The sequence below is a fragment of the Cinclus cinclus genome, chromosome 5 (genome assembly GCF_963662255.1).
Source record: "Cinclus cinclus chromosome 5, bCinCin1.1, whole genome shotgun sequence".
NCBI classification, from domain to species: Eukaryota; Metazoa; Chordata; class Aves; order Passeriformes; family Cinclidae; genus Cinclus; species Cinclus cinclus.
In genome coordinates, this window is record NC_085050.1 from 49314555 (window position 1) to 49330264 (window position 15710).

At 37.6% G+C, this 15710-nt stretch overlaps 1 protein-coding gene across 2 annotated transcripts; it reads left to right on the plus strand.

The window, feature by feature from the left end:
* Nucleotides 1–1214: 1214 nt before the first annotated feature.
* On the plus strand, nucleotides 1215–15250 carry CFI (complement factor I). Of its 2 annotated transcripts, none has more exons than XM_062493766.1 (12): nucleotides 1215–1274; nucleotides 2908–3226; nucleotides 3873–4017; nucleotides 5359–5537; nucleotides 6599–6709; nucleotides 8331–8447; nucleotides 9590–9628; nucleotides 10103–10206; nucleotides 10865–10980; nucleotides 11686–11963; nucleotides 13083–13184; nucleotides 15033–15250. In XM_062493766.1, the coding sequence occupies exons 1-12, from the start codon at nucleotides 1215–1217 to the stop codon at nucleotides 15248–15250; spliced, it is 1788 nt and encodes a 595-aa protein (XP_062349750.1). The 2 variants fall into 2 exon arrangements, with proteins under 2 accessions (XP_062349750.1, XP_062349751.1); XM_062493767.1 differs by having other exon boundaries at nucleotides 2947–3226.
* The last annotated feature ends 460 nt before the right edge of the window (nucleotides 15251–15710 follow it).

Below are 15710 nucleotides of genomic sequence, written 5' to 3' on the forward strand. Positions count from 1 at the left end.
AAGCCCAAACAATGAAAGTAATAGCTAAACAACTTACTTAAACTAAAGTAGCAGTATGTCAAAATCAACTAGCCCTGAACTATCTATTAGCTGAAGAAGTAAAAGAGTGTAAGAAGTTTAATAATTCTAAATACTGCTTAAAAATTGATAATAATAAAGTAATTACTAAAATTGCAGAAGAAATAAAACAAATAGCTCATGTACCTGTACAAACCTGAAACTATATAGTTAATAATAATTAGTAAAATAACCTGTTAGAGGAAACTTATGTTTTATATTAACATGTGCATTATTAGGACTACTGTTCATCCCTTGACTTGTTCCATGCTTCATTCGACTAATCCAATCGGTGGTTAAAGGAATACAAGTTGCTACAATGCCAATAGACCCTGAGATGGCAACAAAATTAATGGCAGTAAATGAATTAAATCTAGTACAAGATGTACTGACAACATTTAAGGCTCAAACACAAAGCAATGGAATAAAAAAAAAAGAAGTGGGAAAATTGTGATAACTGATAAAAGATTCATGTTAATCATAAAAGCATTGGGGTTTGTACAAACCAGAATACTTAGGTATGAAATGAACCATGGGCCTTAAATAAAGAAAAATATATATGATTAAATCATTCTCTTTAAATCCCCTGTTATGAATATTGTGGTTTTTAATAAATTCTATTTGATACCAGTTTGTAAAACGAGGGTTTCCCACGGCCTGAAAGATATTGCAAAATCAGATTTCCTGCCTTTGTATAATCAATTTCAACCTGAAAGATTTTGCAATACCAGATTTCCTGCCTTGGTGTAATCAATCACAACGTATCTGTTAAGACCAGACCCCCCAGGTCTACTGTTCCTTATCTACCAAGACCAGATGACAAACTGTCCGGAGACTACAAGGCAATCCATCCTATAAAAAGGAGCTGCAGACCAAGGTTCGACAGAGCGTGGACTGGGCAGTGACTCCTCACATTCCCCAGCACTGCTTGCTCCGTCTATATCAAATAAAGCAATCTAAATTTTGCTAAATATCGAGACTTTGTTTCTCATTTATAACAGGTTTGTCAGTTAATAGTTGAGGCTCCTGTACTTTATTTCTAAACACACTTTAAAATATTTTTCTAATGGTTAAAAATTAAACACAAATCTAACAGCTGACATTGAAAAGAATCCCAGTCAGACGAATTTGTTTAGGAAGGGAGATAAAACTTCATCATGCGAATGCTCCCAATTTGCTTGGTTTTCTTGTGTCTCTTTTGTCTCTGTGGATCAGAGGTAAGATATTTTTTATTGTGTTAGCAGTATTTTTTTTACAACGTTTAATAAATAGTTAATCGTTATAAAAGCAAAACCTACTTATTTTTTTAAAGTTTCCTTTCATAGTATTTGTGCTTCATACATTTGTTTTAGCCCAGCCTGATTGTTTGAAGTTTGCTATTTCTCTCTCATGTTTTGATTCTACCTGGGGCTTATGCTAACAGCTTTCTGGAAAAGATTTTAATCATGATCCTGTCCTAAACCAAATTTACAAGCATGGCTGAGTACAGAAAGGTGCTGCAGTTTTCCCCACCTCCCTTTTTTGAGAAACGGGATTGCAGTCTTGCAATATGGCAACATGGTATTATCCCACTGCCAGAAGGTTTCCTGCAGATTGTCTCTTGGCAGAAGTGTCCAGGAAAGCCAGCCTGGGCTGGGCATTCAGCACAACCCAAGTCTTTCAGAGAAATTCTGAGATAAAAATCAGCAGCTGTTGTTCCCGTTGAGGAGGAACACCTAGCACAGTATGGGAGCTGTGCCAAGCTGGATCTGGCTCACAGTTTGGATTGTACAGACCCAAGAACAGCAGGAAGAATTTAATAAGATTATAACCATGAAAAGGAGAGGTATTGGATTAAATTCTGCCCCAGCTACATCCTCAGTGACTTTGCTGTGGGCAGGATTTCTTCATGAGAACTTTAAACTTCAGTTCTACTGCTCTAGTTGATACAGTCAAAGCTGATCAATCACATTTGAGGACTAATGTTTTTCTCCTATTTTTACACTGAGTCCATCCATATATATTTTTCATGTTCCAAGATTCATCCTACCCGCAGATCTTAGTAAGCAAAAGCACTCAGCCAGCACTGAAGTCACCAGAGAGCTACACAAACGCAAGTGCAGAGCCACTCACCCACAGGCCATCAGAGGGAGGGTCAGAATCTGTATCTGCAGTCCAGTGATGGCCAGCAACCACACTGCAAATCCACTGCTGCACAAGATACAGGAAAAAAGCTGATAAGGATGAGCATTTAATTCTCAAATTGCTTTCAGATACTTGTTAAGACAGTTGAGGTACTCATTACTTGAGCAATCATGCAAAACAAATCATTAATTATAGATACATTTGCTGGTAAGTAGTTCATAAATATTTACAGGTGATATTTAAAGCCAAAGTCAATAAAAGGCCAATAAAACAAATCTTGGGGAAAAAATCCCAAATTGCTATTTTTTTTCTTTTTCCAGTGCTTAAATTGCTTTATGTTTTAGTCTGCTTACAGCCCCATTGCTGGAATGTGTTATAAACCAATACCTTTAAAAATATTTATAATCTGCTGTACACTCCAGCTGATGTTTGAAATGTAAAGAGTATAAAGTATAAATTTCCTAAGGCATCAGTGGGAGATCAGTAAGAGTGAAGATCACACCACGTTAATAATCCAAAAAGAAAAGAAAGAGTTCAGAAAAACAGAAAGACGAGGTGGCCAAAGATAGGGGGATAAACACTGTAAATGGTATTTAGGAATTTTTTATTAGATAGGAAAAGACTTATAAATTGACACTTTGCTGAGGTCAGTGAAGGGATGGGCAAAACTCTTGGTGCAGTCTGTAATCTTGCTTTTATTTTAATTATTTTTTCTGTATTTTGCAGAATGCAGCCTCTAATGCTGAAGAAAACCACTTTCAACAGGTTAAGCTTGCCCAGCCAGCTGAGCAAGACAGCTACCTCATAGAAGAATGCTTAGGCAACCAATACACCCACAAGTCTTGTAAAAAAGTTTTTTGTCAACCATGGGAAAGATGTGTGGAGGGAAAATGCCTTTGCAAGCTTCCCTACCAGTGCCCAAAGAATGGCTCTGCAGTTTGTTCTACTAGTGGAAAGAACTTCCGTACTTACTGTCAGCTTAAGAGCTACGAGTGTCAACAACCCAAAGCAAAATTTCTGCGCAAGGGACCATGCATGCCTAAAGGTATTAACACCTCATTTTCTGAAATTTATATATCAGGGTAAATCCATTTATCCATTTGAGGAGATGCTTACACTATTTACAGGTCAGAAAGTCTCAGAAAGTCCATTTTCTTGCACTAGTAACAACACAGAACAGAAAATTAAAAGTCACTGAAAATGGGCAGTATCTGTTGATTTTCATAAAAAATAAAGTGATTGACACGCCCAGGTCACCCTGCTGCTGATTTTGCTACACAGACTGCTGCAGGCATTTTGTGACACAGGTAGTAGAAGTAGGATCTGGCCCTCTCACTTCAAGTGTTACTGGTTGGTGATCAAAAATCCCCTAAAGAAGGTCATTATACTAAAATGTAATCTGTTCTTGGTAGATCTTCAAGTACTCTTATGTACCCATTACCCTCATTTGTCCTTAAACTGGCATATTCTGAGAAATTAGCAGGCTCAAAGACACTAAGTCAATCCTCATAAAATTCAGGAATAATACCTGAAGCTTCTAATTCCCAATCTTCTGTTCTGTCCATATCAACTTTGGCTGTAAATACAAAATCAGTCCTGATTTGGTTTTGTTCTGTCTTTCCACTAGATACATCTATATAATATGATTTGTGTGGGGATTTTTAAAATTTCTCTCTTTTTTATTTTTTAAGAAACATTTTCAGTCTCTCTGGGACATGAAGATCCGAGTTTGCTGCAAGTAAAATCTGTGTATCTTAAGGACAACAGTTTTGTATGCGCTAGTGAGTGGACTATGAATGAAGCAAATGTGGCTTGCAGGCATCTTGGCTTTGAATTGTAAGTTGGGGGAATTTTTCTCTGGTTAACTGTAGGGGATCTGAGAAAGTAATGATGCTTACAGAAGTGTCAGTCACAGCCAAGAGTTAAGACAGACAACTCATGAACAATATATTGGCTGCAATATTCTGATAAAACTTCCTGAGCCAACACCTGAGAGAGTGAAAGACAAAACACAGATTTCTCTGTTCTGTTACAGGCTACAACTATACAAACCTGTATAACTGTTTTACTTTAAAATAAAGATGAAGACCAATGTGGAGGTGTTGTCCCAGGCCTGTGTTAGGGAAAGTGCATGGATGGACCATCCCCAGGTAGCTCTGAGCAATGATTTGTGCACAGAGAAAGGTTTCTCAGGACAGCTGACAACAGGGTACAGCTGTTTTGCCACTTATATTAATTAGCCAGACAGGGAATAGAACATGGTGTTTTTTATCTCTACCCTTTGCCCCTGCTGCCACTCTGTCTCCAGGGATGGCTGAAGCCACACAGAGCTTGTTCTTTTTCCTGTGACCACACTGATGACCCAAGTTGCATATTCAGCTCCTCATGAAGTTACCTCTGTATCCTGTACATAATTTTACTCCTGTACAACTAATTTAACTTAGGTAACATTGCCTCCCCAACCTTACAGAAAAAAAAGAAAACAACTTTAAAAAGTCCCCAAAAAACTAAAACTGCTATTTCAGTGCATCTCTAGGTGAGAAGCAAGCATTTCCTGATTAGTATATCTTCAGATAGCAGAGAAGGGTTTGCCCTGAGACAGAGCATTCATCCCTAGAGTCTCATTGAATGCCTCTCTAGTTACTTATTTACTCGATGCATATTTCTTTAAGGTAGGAGATACACAGTGTAAGGAGAATACTGCTCAGGTAAAACCAAGAAAAATAAAATTAATCAATCCCAGCCTTGCAGTGGCCTGAGCTTCATTATTTACTGGTTTTGATGGCACCAAGGACAACTGACTCCATGCAGGATGGTTCCCAACTTACGGCTCACCCATGTCCACACAGAGGTAGAAGTCTGGCTTACAAGTTTTGCTACATAAGGAGATTTTTCTATCCATCGTGATACACAGTGACTTTCATAGACCTACATACAGATTTGGGGACAGTTCTATGTAGCAACCTACAAAAATTAGCACTTTATTTTTTCTGCCAAAGTAAACATCTCCTGTTTACCCCTAGACAACTTCATGGGGAGTCTGCTCTTTTTCTTAGGCATGTCCAGTATTCTTTGACACTGAGAGAAATTGTATGAATTCTAAACAATAGAAGCAGTAGACAGCCCGTAGTGAAATTACATAATTTGTTGTTGTTATTATTATTATTATCTTCACAGAGGTGCTGAATATTACCAAGACACTTCCAACGTCATAGAATCTGCCTTAAATTCATTAAACTGTCTGCAAATAAGTTGCAGGGGCCTAGAGACAAGTCTTGCTGAATGCCACATAGAGATGAAATCAAGAGATAGTAATGAGGGACTGGTTAGCCTGCAGTGCTATGAAAATCTCAGAGGTTAGTAATTCTTTTTAGTTTAATATCTATTTGGTGTTTTTACATTTTAAGTTTATTTTAAATAATGAGGACCCAGTTTGCTGAACTCTGAGCAACAGAAAACCTGCACTGAAACCTTTTGATTATTTTAAATCATCATTTTGCAGACTTTAAGACAATTGAGGCAATCTGGAGTCAAGATAGTCTTGAGTTTTCAAGTATGAAAAAACACTGTTGCTCCTGAGGTATTTTACAGATAATTCCCCAAAGGAAACTCATTTCACTCATGGTTCTGTTTGTTCCACCATTCCTTCCAAGGGACCAAGGTACATTGTATCCCACGAATCTTACCTCTTCTGGTTTAACTGATAAGGAGACAGGTGACAGTGTGGTGCTCACTGTTCGAGGTACATCAATTAGCACATCATTAGCACCGCAGACAGACAAGCATGACTACCGTGTGGAACTGCTGTGTCTCCTGCAGGTTTCAGGATTTCTAAGTCTCTCACTGTAAAAGGGGACTCAAAGCCATGTTTAGAATTCTAACAACTTTTCCCTCTCTATAGGGAGCTTTCTTTGGCACTGGTGAGCATCAGCCTCATATGCTGCTGACTAGAAGTGCTATGAATAATCTCAGCTTTTTCTTAAAAAGTAGTTATTCACAGACTCTTGATGAGTTCTTTCTAGAGGGAGAATGTCCATGATCCCTTGAATCATTTACAGTGATCCCTTGATCGTGATCCCTTACAGTGATCCATAATCCCTTGAATCATTTACAGTGGGTTTGAACTGATCATTTCTGGTTTAGTTCTCACCAGTCCTTCAATTAGAAGAAATTAAATTCCCTTTTGCAAGGCTGCTGGAATTTGGAGGAAGAAAATGAGTGGTCACCCTGAAACCCTGATGAAAAAGCAACCAAACCAATAAAAAAAGATTCCTATTTAGCTGACTGGGTCCCAGCATATCTACTGCTGATAGGCCAAACTGCTGACAGAATCAAATATGCAGGCAGAGTATTTCCCTGGGCAATTAAGTACCTACAGTCAATTCCACACTAACTTAATTTTCATCTTGCTGCACAGTTTGTTCAAATGGGGAGTTTCACTGTGTCAACAAGAAGTGCATTTCTCTGAATAAAACCTGTGATGGGATCAATGACTGTGGAGACCTGAGTGATGAACTGTGCTGTAGAGGTAATAATTTCCTTTTTCAGGTGTTTCAAAATAATTTCAGCAGAAATCCACCCACAAAGAATTTTTACAGTGATATAACAGCTAAATTCTCTTTCCTGTTAAGTAACTACATTAAGCAAATCAGACCATAATTTATACATAGGCAAGTGCAAAAGAGCAGGCATGAAATACCATTTTGAAGCAGACAAGTGATCTCTTGAGAATCCGTGTTTCTTTATGAAATTAAGAATGAGAAAATAAAATGAGATCATCTAGAAGGCTGTTAAAGATTGATACAAAAAATTACCCTGATAGAATGAAAATGTACTTTTACTTGGAAAAAATCAATAGCAATTAAACAAAGTCACTGATTTTCCAATGAACTATCTTTAAACCAAAGTAAGATCTCTCTTAAATTTATTACTAATGCAAGATCATCAATGATGAAGAGCTGTGAAGAGTTCCTGGCACACTGCTTATTCATGAACAGTCATTCTTTTAGCATCTGCAATTCCAGCTCTAAAAATTCTGATTAGAAATGAGGACTGGATATAGCATGACCTAGGAGAACGCAGGAGAATACTTTCAAAATTTGGTTTTCAGGTGCCAAATGCTAATGTGGGTTACAAATCCCATCATAATCCCTCCATAACCTTAATTTTGTAGTGTTACAATTGTAAGTCGGTTTAATCAAATAATTGTGGAAACATGGACACAGTAATTTTAGGGAGAAAAAACAAAATAAAACCAAAAAAAAAAACCAAAAAACAACAACACCCTGTGATTTCATAGTGGACATGTATTTGGATTCCACATGACAAAAGTAGTGCTGTTTCAGCTGAATGGGCTGAAAACAATGCTTCCTGAAATCAAAATAAGTATTTCAACTGATTTCTGTGGTCTTTGGATCATCTTGGGATATCTGGATATTTTTAGAGAACTACCTTATTTTCTATTAAAGACAAATACCTTAAATAGTAGATTGACATAAGATTTTAAATTAGCTCAAAAGACCCTGCCACAGATTCAAGCACTGCTTTGCTTTTCATAACATTCAAAGGGATCACAAAATTTAAAAGGAAGGGAGTTCTCAAGTTCATAATACCTTTTCATTTAACCAAGAAGTTTATACAAGATGTAAGTTATGACATCCAGTGTTTTCCTATCAGGACTCTTGAATCCTAACTCTGCATTTAGGCATTTAGCTCATTCAACCAAAAATCAGATTGGTCTTTGATTTGGGAGGGGAGTGGGATTTGGCACAAGCGTCATCAGTTCCTCATTTGAGATGATCAGTAATGCTGGCAAAATTGGAGATCTTTTGGCTGAGGTTGAGTATGGACGTATTATGGATGAAACTGGTATAGAGTGACACCAAGTCTAGCAGTACAGTACTGCAGTGGTAACAGAGATCCACATTCTTAAAAACTTATAAATAACTTCAAGATTTTGAAGTGAGGAAAAGCCAAGTATTCATTTTGTTTACATGCACAGAGCCTGCTTTTGTAATCTCTTTATGAACAGTCAGATCCCCTATAATATGGATATACATTTGGTTTACATTTTAAAAAGCTCTTTGGCAGTGTGAGGTTGCCGAACCAAATTATCCTGTGATTTACATTGTAATTCTCCTGTGTTACAGAGTGCAGAGACAGCAGTTTCCACTGTCGGTCAAATATCTGTATTCCAAATAAGAATGTCTGCAACAAAGAAATTGACTGCCTCACAGGAGAGGATGAAGCTGGAGATCTCTGTGCAGGTTTTCTTCTGAAAGATGTTTTTGTTTCTTTCATTCAGCTCAATTTTAACTAGAAGCTACACAATGCATATTGCTATTTTATTTATTGTGGAAGAATCAGTCTTCCCAATGTTATGTTATACATAGCAGGAAGAAAAGGTCATAGAATTTTCTTTCTTTCTGGAAAGGCATGACAAGAAAACTAAAGGAAGGAAGAAACAGATGATGTTTTGGGAAGCTTTAGGCAGATTATGTTTTTTGTTTACATGGCCAGCTATCAAACTGGTATCCCCTAAGAAAGTATAGAGAGGGTGAGAAGGAGCACTTTCCTCACAAATGAGGAATTCAACTAGTTTGTCACTAGAATAATTCTTCTGTGCTGTTCCCCTCTCTGTTGAAAAGATTATGTTTTGTTTGAAAATTAGAATGTTTTCCTTTCTCTCAAAAGAGACAAAGTCTAAGGCCAAAAAAGTAAAAACTATTGATAAATGGAAATTAGTACAGGTAAAGTGAACTCTAAATGTAAACATTACTGTCAGTGACATGAGAACAGACACAATGCTCAGCCCCTGTTTAGGGACTGAATTCAACGGGCACTTTGTTTGAATAAAAGCTGACAAACCAGATTCAGCAAGCATTTAATTTACCTCTCATGTTGAATATCCTCCCTTACCTTACTGTGTGCCTTAAAGAAGGCACACAGTACCTTCAACAGCATAATCTAAATCAGGGGAAAAAAACAAATAAAAACCTGTTACTTAATGCTCATCTGGGTTTTAGAAAGCCTCAAAAGGTTGATGGGCAGGAGGAGAAATTTGGTTGTTTCTGGTGGAGGAGAATGGGACATCTCCCCAGAGATCACAAGGGAACAAAGGGCAGTTTCTCAGGGTTTCCTGGCAGAACGGCTCCCTAGGCTTGGAGAGCCTAGGAGATGTTGTGCAGTTATGAATGAGTATCTGCTGGCTGTTGGTCATTTGTAGGCTGAGGCAGTCAAACAGTGCCTAGCAGGAAAGGAAACAGCAGGCATCAGGCTGGAGAATATTGCTCTCCATATGAACACTGTGCCGTTATGCATTTGAAATGTGTTTCGTGATCTTGGCACACAAACATATATTCAAGTGAATGTTTGCCAGTAATTTAAATATTTTGTTATTCTACTACAGGCAAAGAAGAAGGTGCTGATAAGGACAATATGGATGAAGGTAAGTGTAATTAGACCTCCAGAATAAACAGCATACCCTCTTATTAGTGACTTCCAAGCTACCAGCCAGCTGTTCAGATCTAGAACACTCAGATATTATGACTTTGTGATTTACTAATATATGTTCTTACTGTTTGTATCACCTTTTACTGATTTCAAGAATGCCTTAATAATTCATCCTAGCTGAGGACCTGCAACTTCATGTTTTGGGAATTGGTAAACTCTCATCTGAGGTAAACCCTCAGCAAATCTAGGGGAACATCTTTAAAATTACTTGCCTGAATGCAAGCAGCATTGGAAAATGGAAAGAAGTAATGTGATGCTAAGACTCAAGAAATTTTCAAAGCAAAAACAGATGCCAAAATTTTTGGTCTTTGTTTTCCTGCTATTTAAGCTACTGCCATATTCACGGCACTCAAATTTTACTGAGAATGTATACCTGAATTCTGAAATACATTTCTCCTTTTTGTTAAAGAAAGAAAAATGATAAAGACACTTCTTCCCCAAGTTCACTGCGGTGTTAGGAATCACACACTAACTCGACGGAAAAGAATCATAGGTGGAGAGATCGCAGGAAAGGTAAAAAAATAACCTTACCAGATATGAGTTCATTCAGCATTGATTTAAATGGACATTATTTGCCTTCTGTTAAAGTTATGTAAATAATAAAATCAACTAGAATGCTTATGTCATGTTTTGCAGCAGTAATGACATTGCACTGAATGAAAGTAAAGAGAAACACAGTTTATTAAGTAAAATATGGAATTACAAAATTAAGCATTGAAGTACAAGTAGACCCTGAAAATTACTCAGAAAAACCATTAACACTACAGCCAAAAATAACAATTCTGGCAAAATGGAATTGAAATTTGCATCTCTGAAATATAATACAGCAAAAATGTATTCAAACCAGGTCAGATCTTCCATCTGTATTTTCTGACTACAAGGGGTTTCATGACTGAAAGCTGGAGGGAAGGACGCATTGCACAAAGAAGACTGAATAAAATTACTGAATTTTCATATATATATATATATATATATATATATATATATATATATATGTATGTATACTTTATATGTGATGGAGCCCAATTTACAACTTCTGGATAGCAGATCTTTTATTAAAGTCAGACATAGTCAAGGAGGTTAGGTGATGCCAAGAGATGTTTTTCCCTTTGTGCACTAAAGTTGTACAATTTTAATGATTTCTCATTATTTGTGACTGTTGATTGAATAGGGTGAATTTCCTTGGCAAGTGGCAATTAAAGACACCAGCAAAGAAGGTTCAACAGTGTACTGTGGAGGGGTTTATATTGGTGGCTGTTGGGTTCTGACTGCTGCTCACTGTGTCAGGTAAAAACAATTCTGAAATTATTTTCTTATTGCAAGGCAAAATGATTGATTTGGATATTACTGCCCTTGTCAACTACCTGACTGTTAGTTTCTATTTGTCTGTTTAGTAGAACTGTTCAGAACACTGACTCACCCACATTAATGATGAGGAAGATTCAGAGAAAATAGAGTGTTTTGGCAGTGAATAGAAAGATAAAAAGTAGCAATGAACTTGAAGAGACATGGCGTACTTCAGTCAGAGAGCGGCAGGCAGGAAAGGTTCATTGTAGCCACTGTGCTTGAAGTTAGATACAAGGATCTCTTCTCTACCTTGTGGAAGTCCAGGATATGTTCCCAGAGAATGTCCCTGGGGTAGTATATATTCCCCAGAACAAGCCAATAGCAGACACGTAAGATTTGCCAGTCCCATCCATATCTGCTCACTTTTTTATCAGAGCAGCATAAACACCTGTTTTCTTTTTGTCACAACATTAAACAGAACCTTGCCTTGACATCATTTTTTGTATTAGTTGTAGTACCCAGCATGTCATCTGCCTTTAATTTGCTACACTTCAGAAAAAACTGGGCATTAAGCCTATAAAGAAGATATGTGTATCTAATGTGGATTTTTATTCCAGAGAAAATTTGATAAAATGTAACAGTTTACAGCTTGAAATCAGTTGAAATGTAAGGCTTGTGTTTATTTCACTGGTTTTTTTTTTCCAGGACAAATCGTGTCCATCTCTACCTTGTCTGGGTAGGAATGTTAAACACAATAGTGTACGACAAAGAGACAAATACTTTCAAAGTAAACCGAGTGATAATTCATGAAAATTACAATGCATCAACTTATGAAAATGACATTGCTCTGCTGGAGCTGAAAGGTTCTGGACATGGAGAATGCTCCCTGGAAGACAACAGCATACCTGCCTGTGTACCCTGGTCAGAGTATATGTTTAAGACTGGTGACAGATGCAAAGTTTCTGGATGGGGACTAGAGAAAGGTATTTGCTTTAGTGCTTACTTCAGGAATGCATTATTTGTGTAACTCATTTTCTAATTGTGGTGAGCTTTCATTTTGAAAGGCTGAAGAATAGTTGTGCACAAAGCACTCAGAGGAGGCTGAGTACAGAAAATGTAGACTGTGGTTTGGCACTCGGGTATCGCTGTTATGTTCTCTTTTCTGTACTGCTTCCTTTGCTGTTTCAGCCACTTTGTAGATTGATGTGGAGGTTACACCTGAATGAAAACTACCCTGAAAGTAAGAAATGTTCCTTTTGTCCACCTAATAATTCTATCAGCTGTGGAGACCTGTTAACAACACATAACAGGTGTTGTTTGGTAGCTCACAGGGGCCCATAGTCACCCCCTGTCCTCTGTCTCCTACCTAACTGGATCTGAGATGCAGCCAGCAGTCATGAAACTCAGCACATCCTGTCTCTGCCATGTTTGGGTTCAGTCCAGAGAAGCTTGCACAGAGACAGATCAGCCAAATATAATCATGCTTTCAAATATTTGGGAAGCATTTTTTTGTGTCACCTTGTTACAGCCTGGCATTGGAGCTACCATTATACTGGTTGTGAGGTTTCTCCTCTCCATACTCAGTAGCATCCATCCAGCAAATGCAAAGCTGGGATTTGCTAGCAAACAGAGAACAAAACAGAGCATCTGTTTAGGCTTGTGAATACATAGCTCACACGTATCTTCAGTAACTGCTCCATAAAGATGAAGCAGAGTTGGAAAAAAGGTAATAAGGATGAATCACAGCCACATCTCCAGTTCACAAAAAACAACGTACCCATTTCCAAGTGCCTGGAAACCTTTATATGGAACATACAGGAAAAAAGCCCTGAGGAATACAAGGAAATTGGAAGGGTGAAAATGTCACAAAATGGAAGTACTGTAGTATACACTGCAATTAAACCACTTTGCTTTTATTTTGAAACATATGGCCAATGCACTGTAATTCATATGGGGTAAATATTAGCAGCAGTTTAAGGTTTCTGGTTTATAATACTGAAGATAATATTCTGTAAATAAGTAAATAACTAGCTTTGAAATTATTATATTAAATGTGTCTAATGTGTACTTAACAATTTGAATTGTGAATTTGATTTTTCCAGGTTACACAAAACAATTTATCCTCAAGTGGGGAAATGTTAATTTATTTCACAATTGTTCTGAATTGTATCCAGGACGATTTTTTAAAAAAATGGCATGTGCAGGTAAGCATCAATTTTCTTACTGTAATTTCTCTACCATCAAGCTCTCAGTTTAGGCCAGACATACTGGCTGAGAATCTTGTGCCAGCCAGTGGAGCCTGTGGTACCCATTACTATATACCTATTTGTAAACAGAGTTCAGATGACAGCATGACGAGTTTCTATGATTATTTGGGTAAATTTTTGCATGTATTTTGAGTTATGTTTTCAAACAACACAAGCACGTTACAACCTACTCAACCTCCTACCTTTACTGTATTTGATTCTGATTCAGCAACATTTGCTTAAATTGCAAATGCCTGTCCTAGAACACACAGCCCTGTTGACTAGGGTATAACAGTTCATCTGCTTAGACATTTGCCTCTACCAAACTGGATGCCAGGAAAATACAATTAACTTTTCAAACTTAGATTAGTCTATCCAGGAAACTGGTTGTCACTCCGAGTATTAAAATGAGGATTTTGAATACACATTTTCTGCTTCTCAAGTGACAAAAAGTGTTGTCAAATATGACTAAAAGAGCAGTGAGTATTGAACTTACAAGGTGGATGTTTTCAACTGTTTGTTAAATCAAAAAGTAAAGGCAATCTTCAAACAAACTGCTCAGCAAGAAAATTAAAACCAGAAATAAAAGTGAAATAATTTGTGATAAATTCAGGATGTCGTTTGTAAGATACTGGGTTTATTTAGTGCACCGGCTCTGCAACATATGTCCCTTTTCTTCAATATATTTCAAGTGATCATCCTTTACCATGAGGGGACAGTGACAGTACCACATGAGACACATTCAGAAAGGGGATATCTGTGGTTAACATCCCCTCCTGGATGCAAATAAAAACTTTAAAATTAAGGGCAGATATTCACAGGAGTTACTAATACATGCAAGTATTAATAAAACTAATTAAAGGCAATAAAATCTCATTTCATAGGATTAGTAATCCTAACTCTGAAAACTTCACATATCTCTTTAGCAGTAATGTACAGATTCAAGAAAGAGGTTACGTTTTAAAAGCTTGGGGACTTGTGCTTTGTATGGGCTCCTTCATACTAGGACAGTCAGCCAAACAGAAAAGTGTAGTAAGGGTGTTAGAAATTAATAAATTTTTACTGAGTATATAGGAAAAAAACATAAATTCTATCTCTGTAGCAGCATTTCTATTTATATCACATGCATCTTGATTATTTTTTTTCACAAACACTGTATTTGCTGACCTGCAGATGAGTAGGTTTGTGAACACTGAAGCATAAAGGGCACTGGATCGTGCACACCTGTGCCTCAGGGCTGCTACCTGGTGTTGCTAAAGGTCCTCACTTGAAACCGTGCGCTGGGGGCACTTAGAGACAGTTGCTCTCCCTCCCATCCCAGGATTCATGTGCTCCCCTTGTAACTGCCCACTTGTTTTCATAAAGCTGGTAGAGAAAATAATTGTACAGATGAAACTGGACGATGGATTACTGGGTAGAGAGGACACCAAAGGCAGACATGGAGGTGTACACACATTATGGTATCTTGACTTTCAACGGAATCTGTCTACAGATCTTTATACCTTGTTCCATTTTTATGGGCTACTTTTTATAGTAGGGAATGTGGCTGAATTCTTCTCTATTGCACTGTGTAAAACAAGACTGATGAAAAAGCAAATTTTCATTTCGGCCAGCCACAAGTATAAAGAGAAGCCCTGCACTTGAAATGAGAAGTAACAGACTTGAAGAGGTTCAGAATCTTCTTTACTGGTGACCATTAGGCAAATACCTATGAGGAGGTGACAGAGAATTGAAAAACTTCCTGAGCTCTGCCTCATGTGCCAGCTTGTACCTTAACTTACTTTTGCTTTTTTATTTCCTCTTCAGGCACTTACGATGGCTCCACAGACAGTTGTAAAGGTGATTCAGGAGGCCCCCTGGTCTGTTTTGATGCAGAAAACGTGGCCTATGTCTGGGGTATTGTGAGCTGGGGTGAGAACTGTGGGGAGGCTGGTCACCCTGGCGTGTACACACAAGTTGCCAGCTATTATGACTGGATTAGCCACCATGTGACAAGGGGTCTCATTTCACGGTACAATATCTGAAGCTCGAAAAATTAAATGCTTCCTTCATATCACCTATGCAAAAAGAGTCCTTTTTTACAATCAGCTGTCATGTGACTTAACAACAATCGGTACAAATCTTCAAGGAATGTATTTTAAAAACTCTTAACTCTCTATGAATATCACATTTATGCAGAGCCTGTGGGAAGAGAATTTTACAGGCACAAGTCCACTGCAAAGGTCTCTAATAAAAGCAGATATTAAAATATTTTTTTTCTTGTAATCTTGGGGTTTTTTTCTACTTTTCACATTGCATTTCAGTTACTATTGTTTATTTAGCTAAAAGGGATAATAATGATACTGGAAGCAGTGGTTGGAAAATTACTGCACTGGCAACATGTGAACTTTACAGAATGGGCAGCAGCCAGCCTGCTTTAAAGAACTTAAATAATCTCGAAGGTCTAAGTCACCAGAAACCCTCAGCAGGCTGCCTGGCTTGGCA

Excerpts from the sequence above, each read along its gene's own strand:
- CFI (XM_062493766.1), top strand. The coding sequence starts at position 1,215 with ATGCGAATGCTCCCAATTTGCTTGGTTTTCTTGTGTCTCTTTTGTCTC. Across the intron at positions 1,275-2,907 it reads TTTGTCTCTGTGGATCAGAG|AATGCAGCCTCTAATGCTGA; the intron begins GTAAGATATTTT and ends TGTATTTTGCAG. Across the intron at positions 11,964-13,082 it reads TGGATGGGGACTAGAGAAAG|GTTACACAAAACAATTTATC; the intron begins GTATTTGCTTTA and ends TGATTTTTCCAG.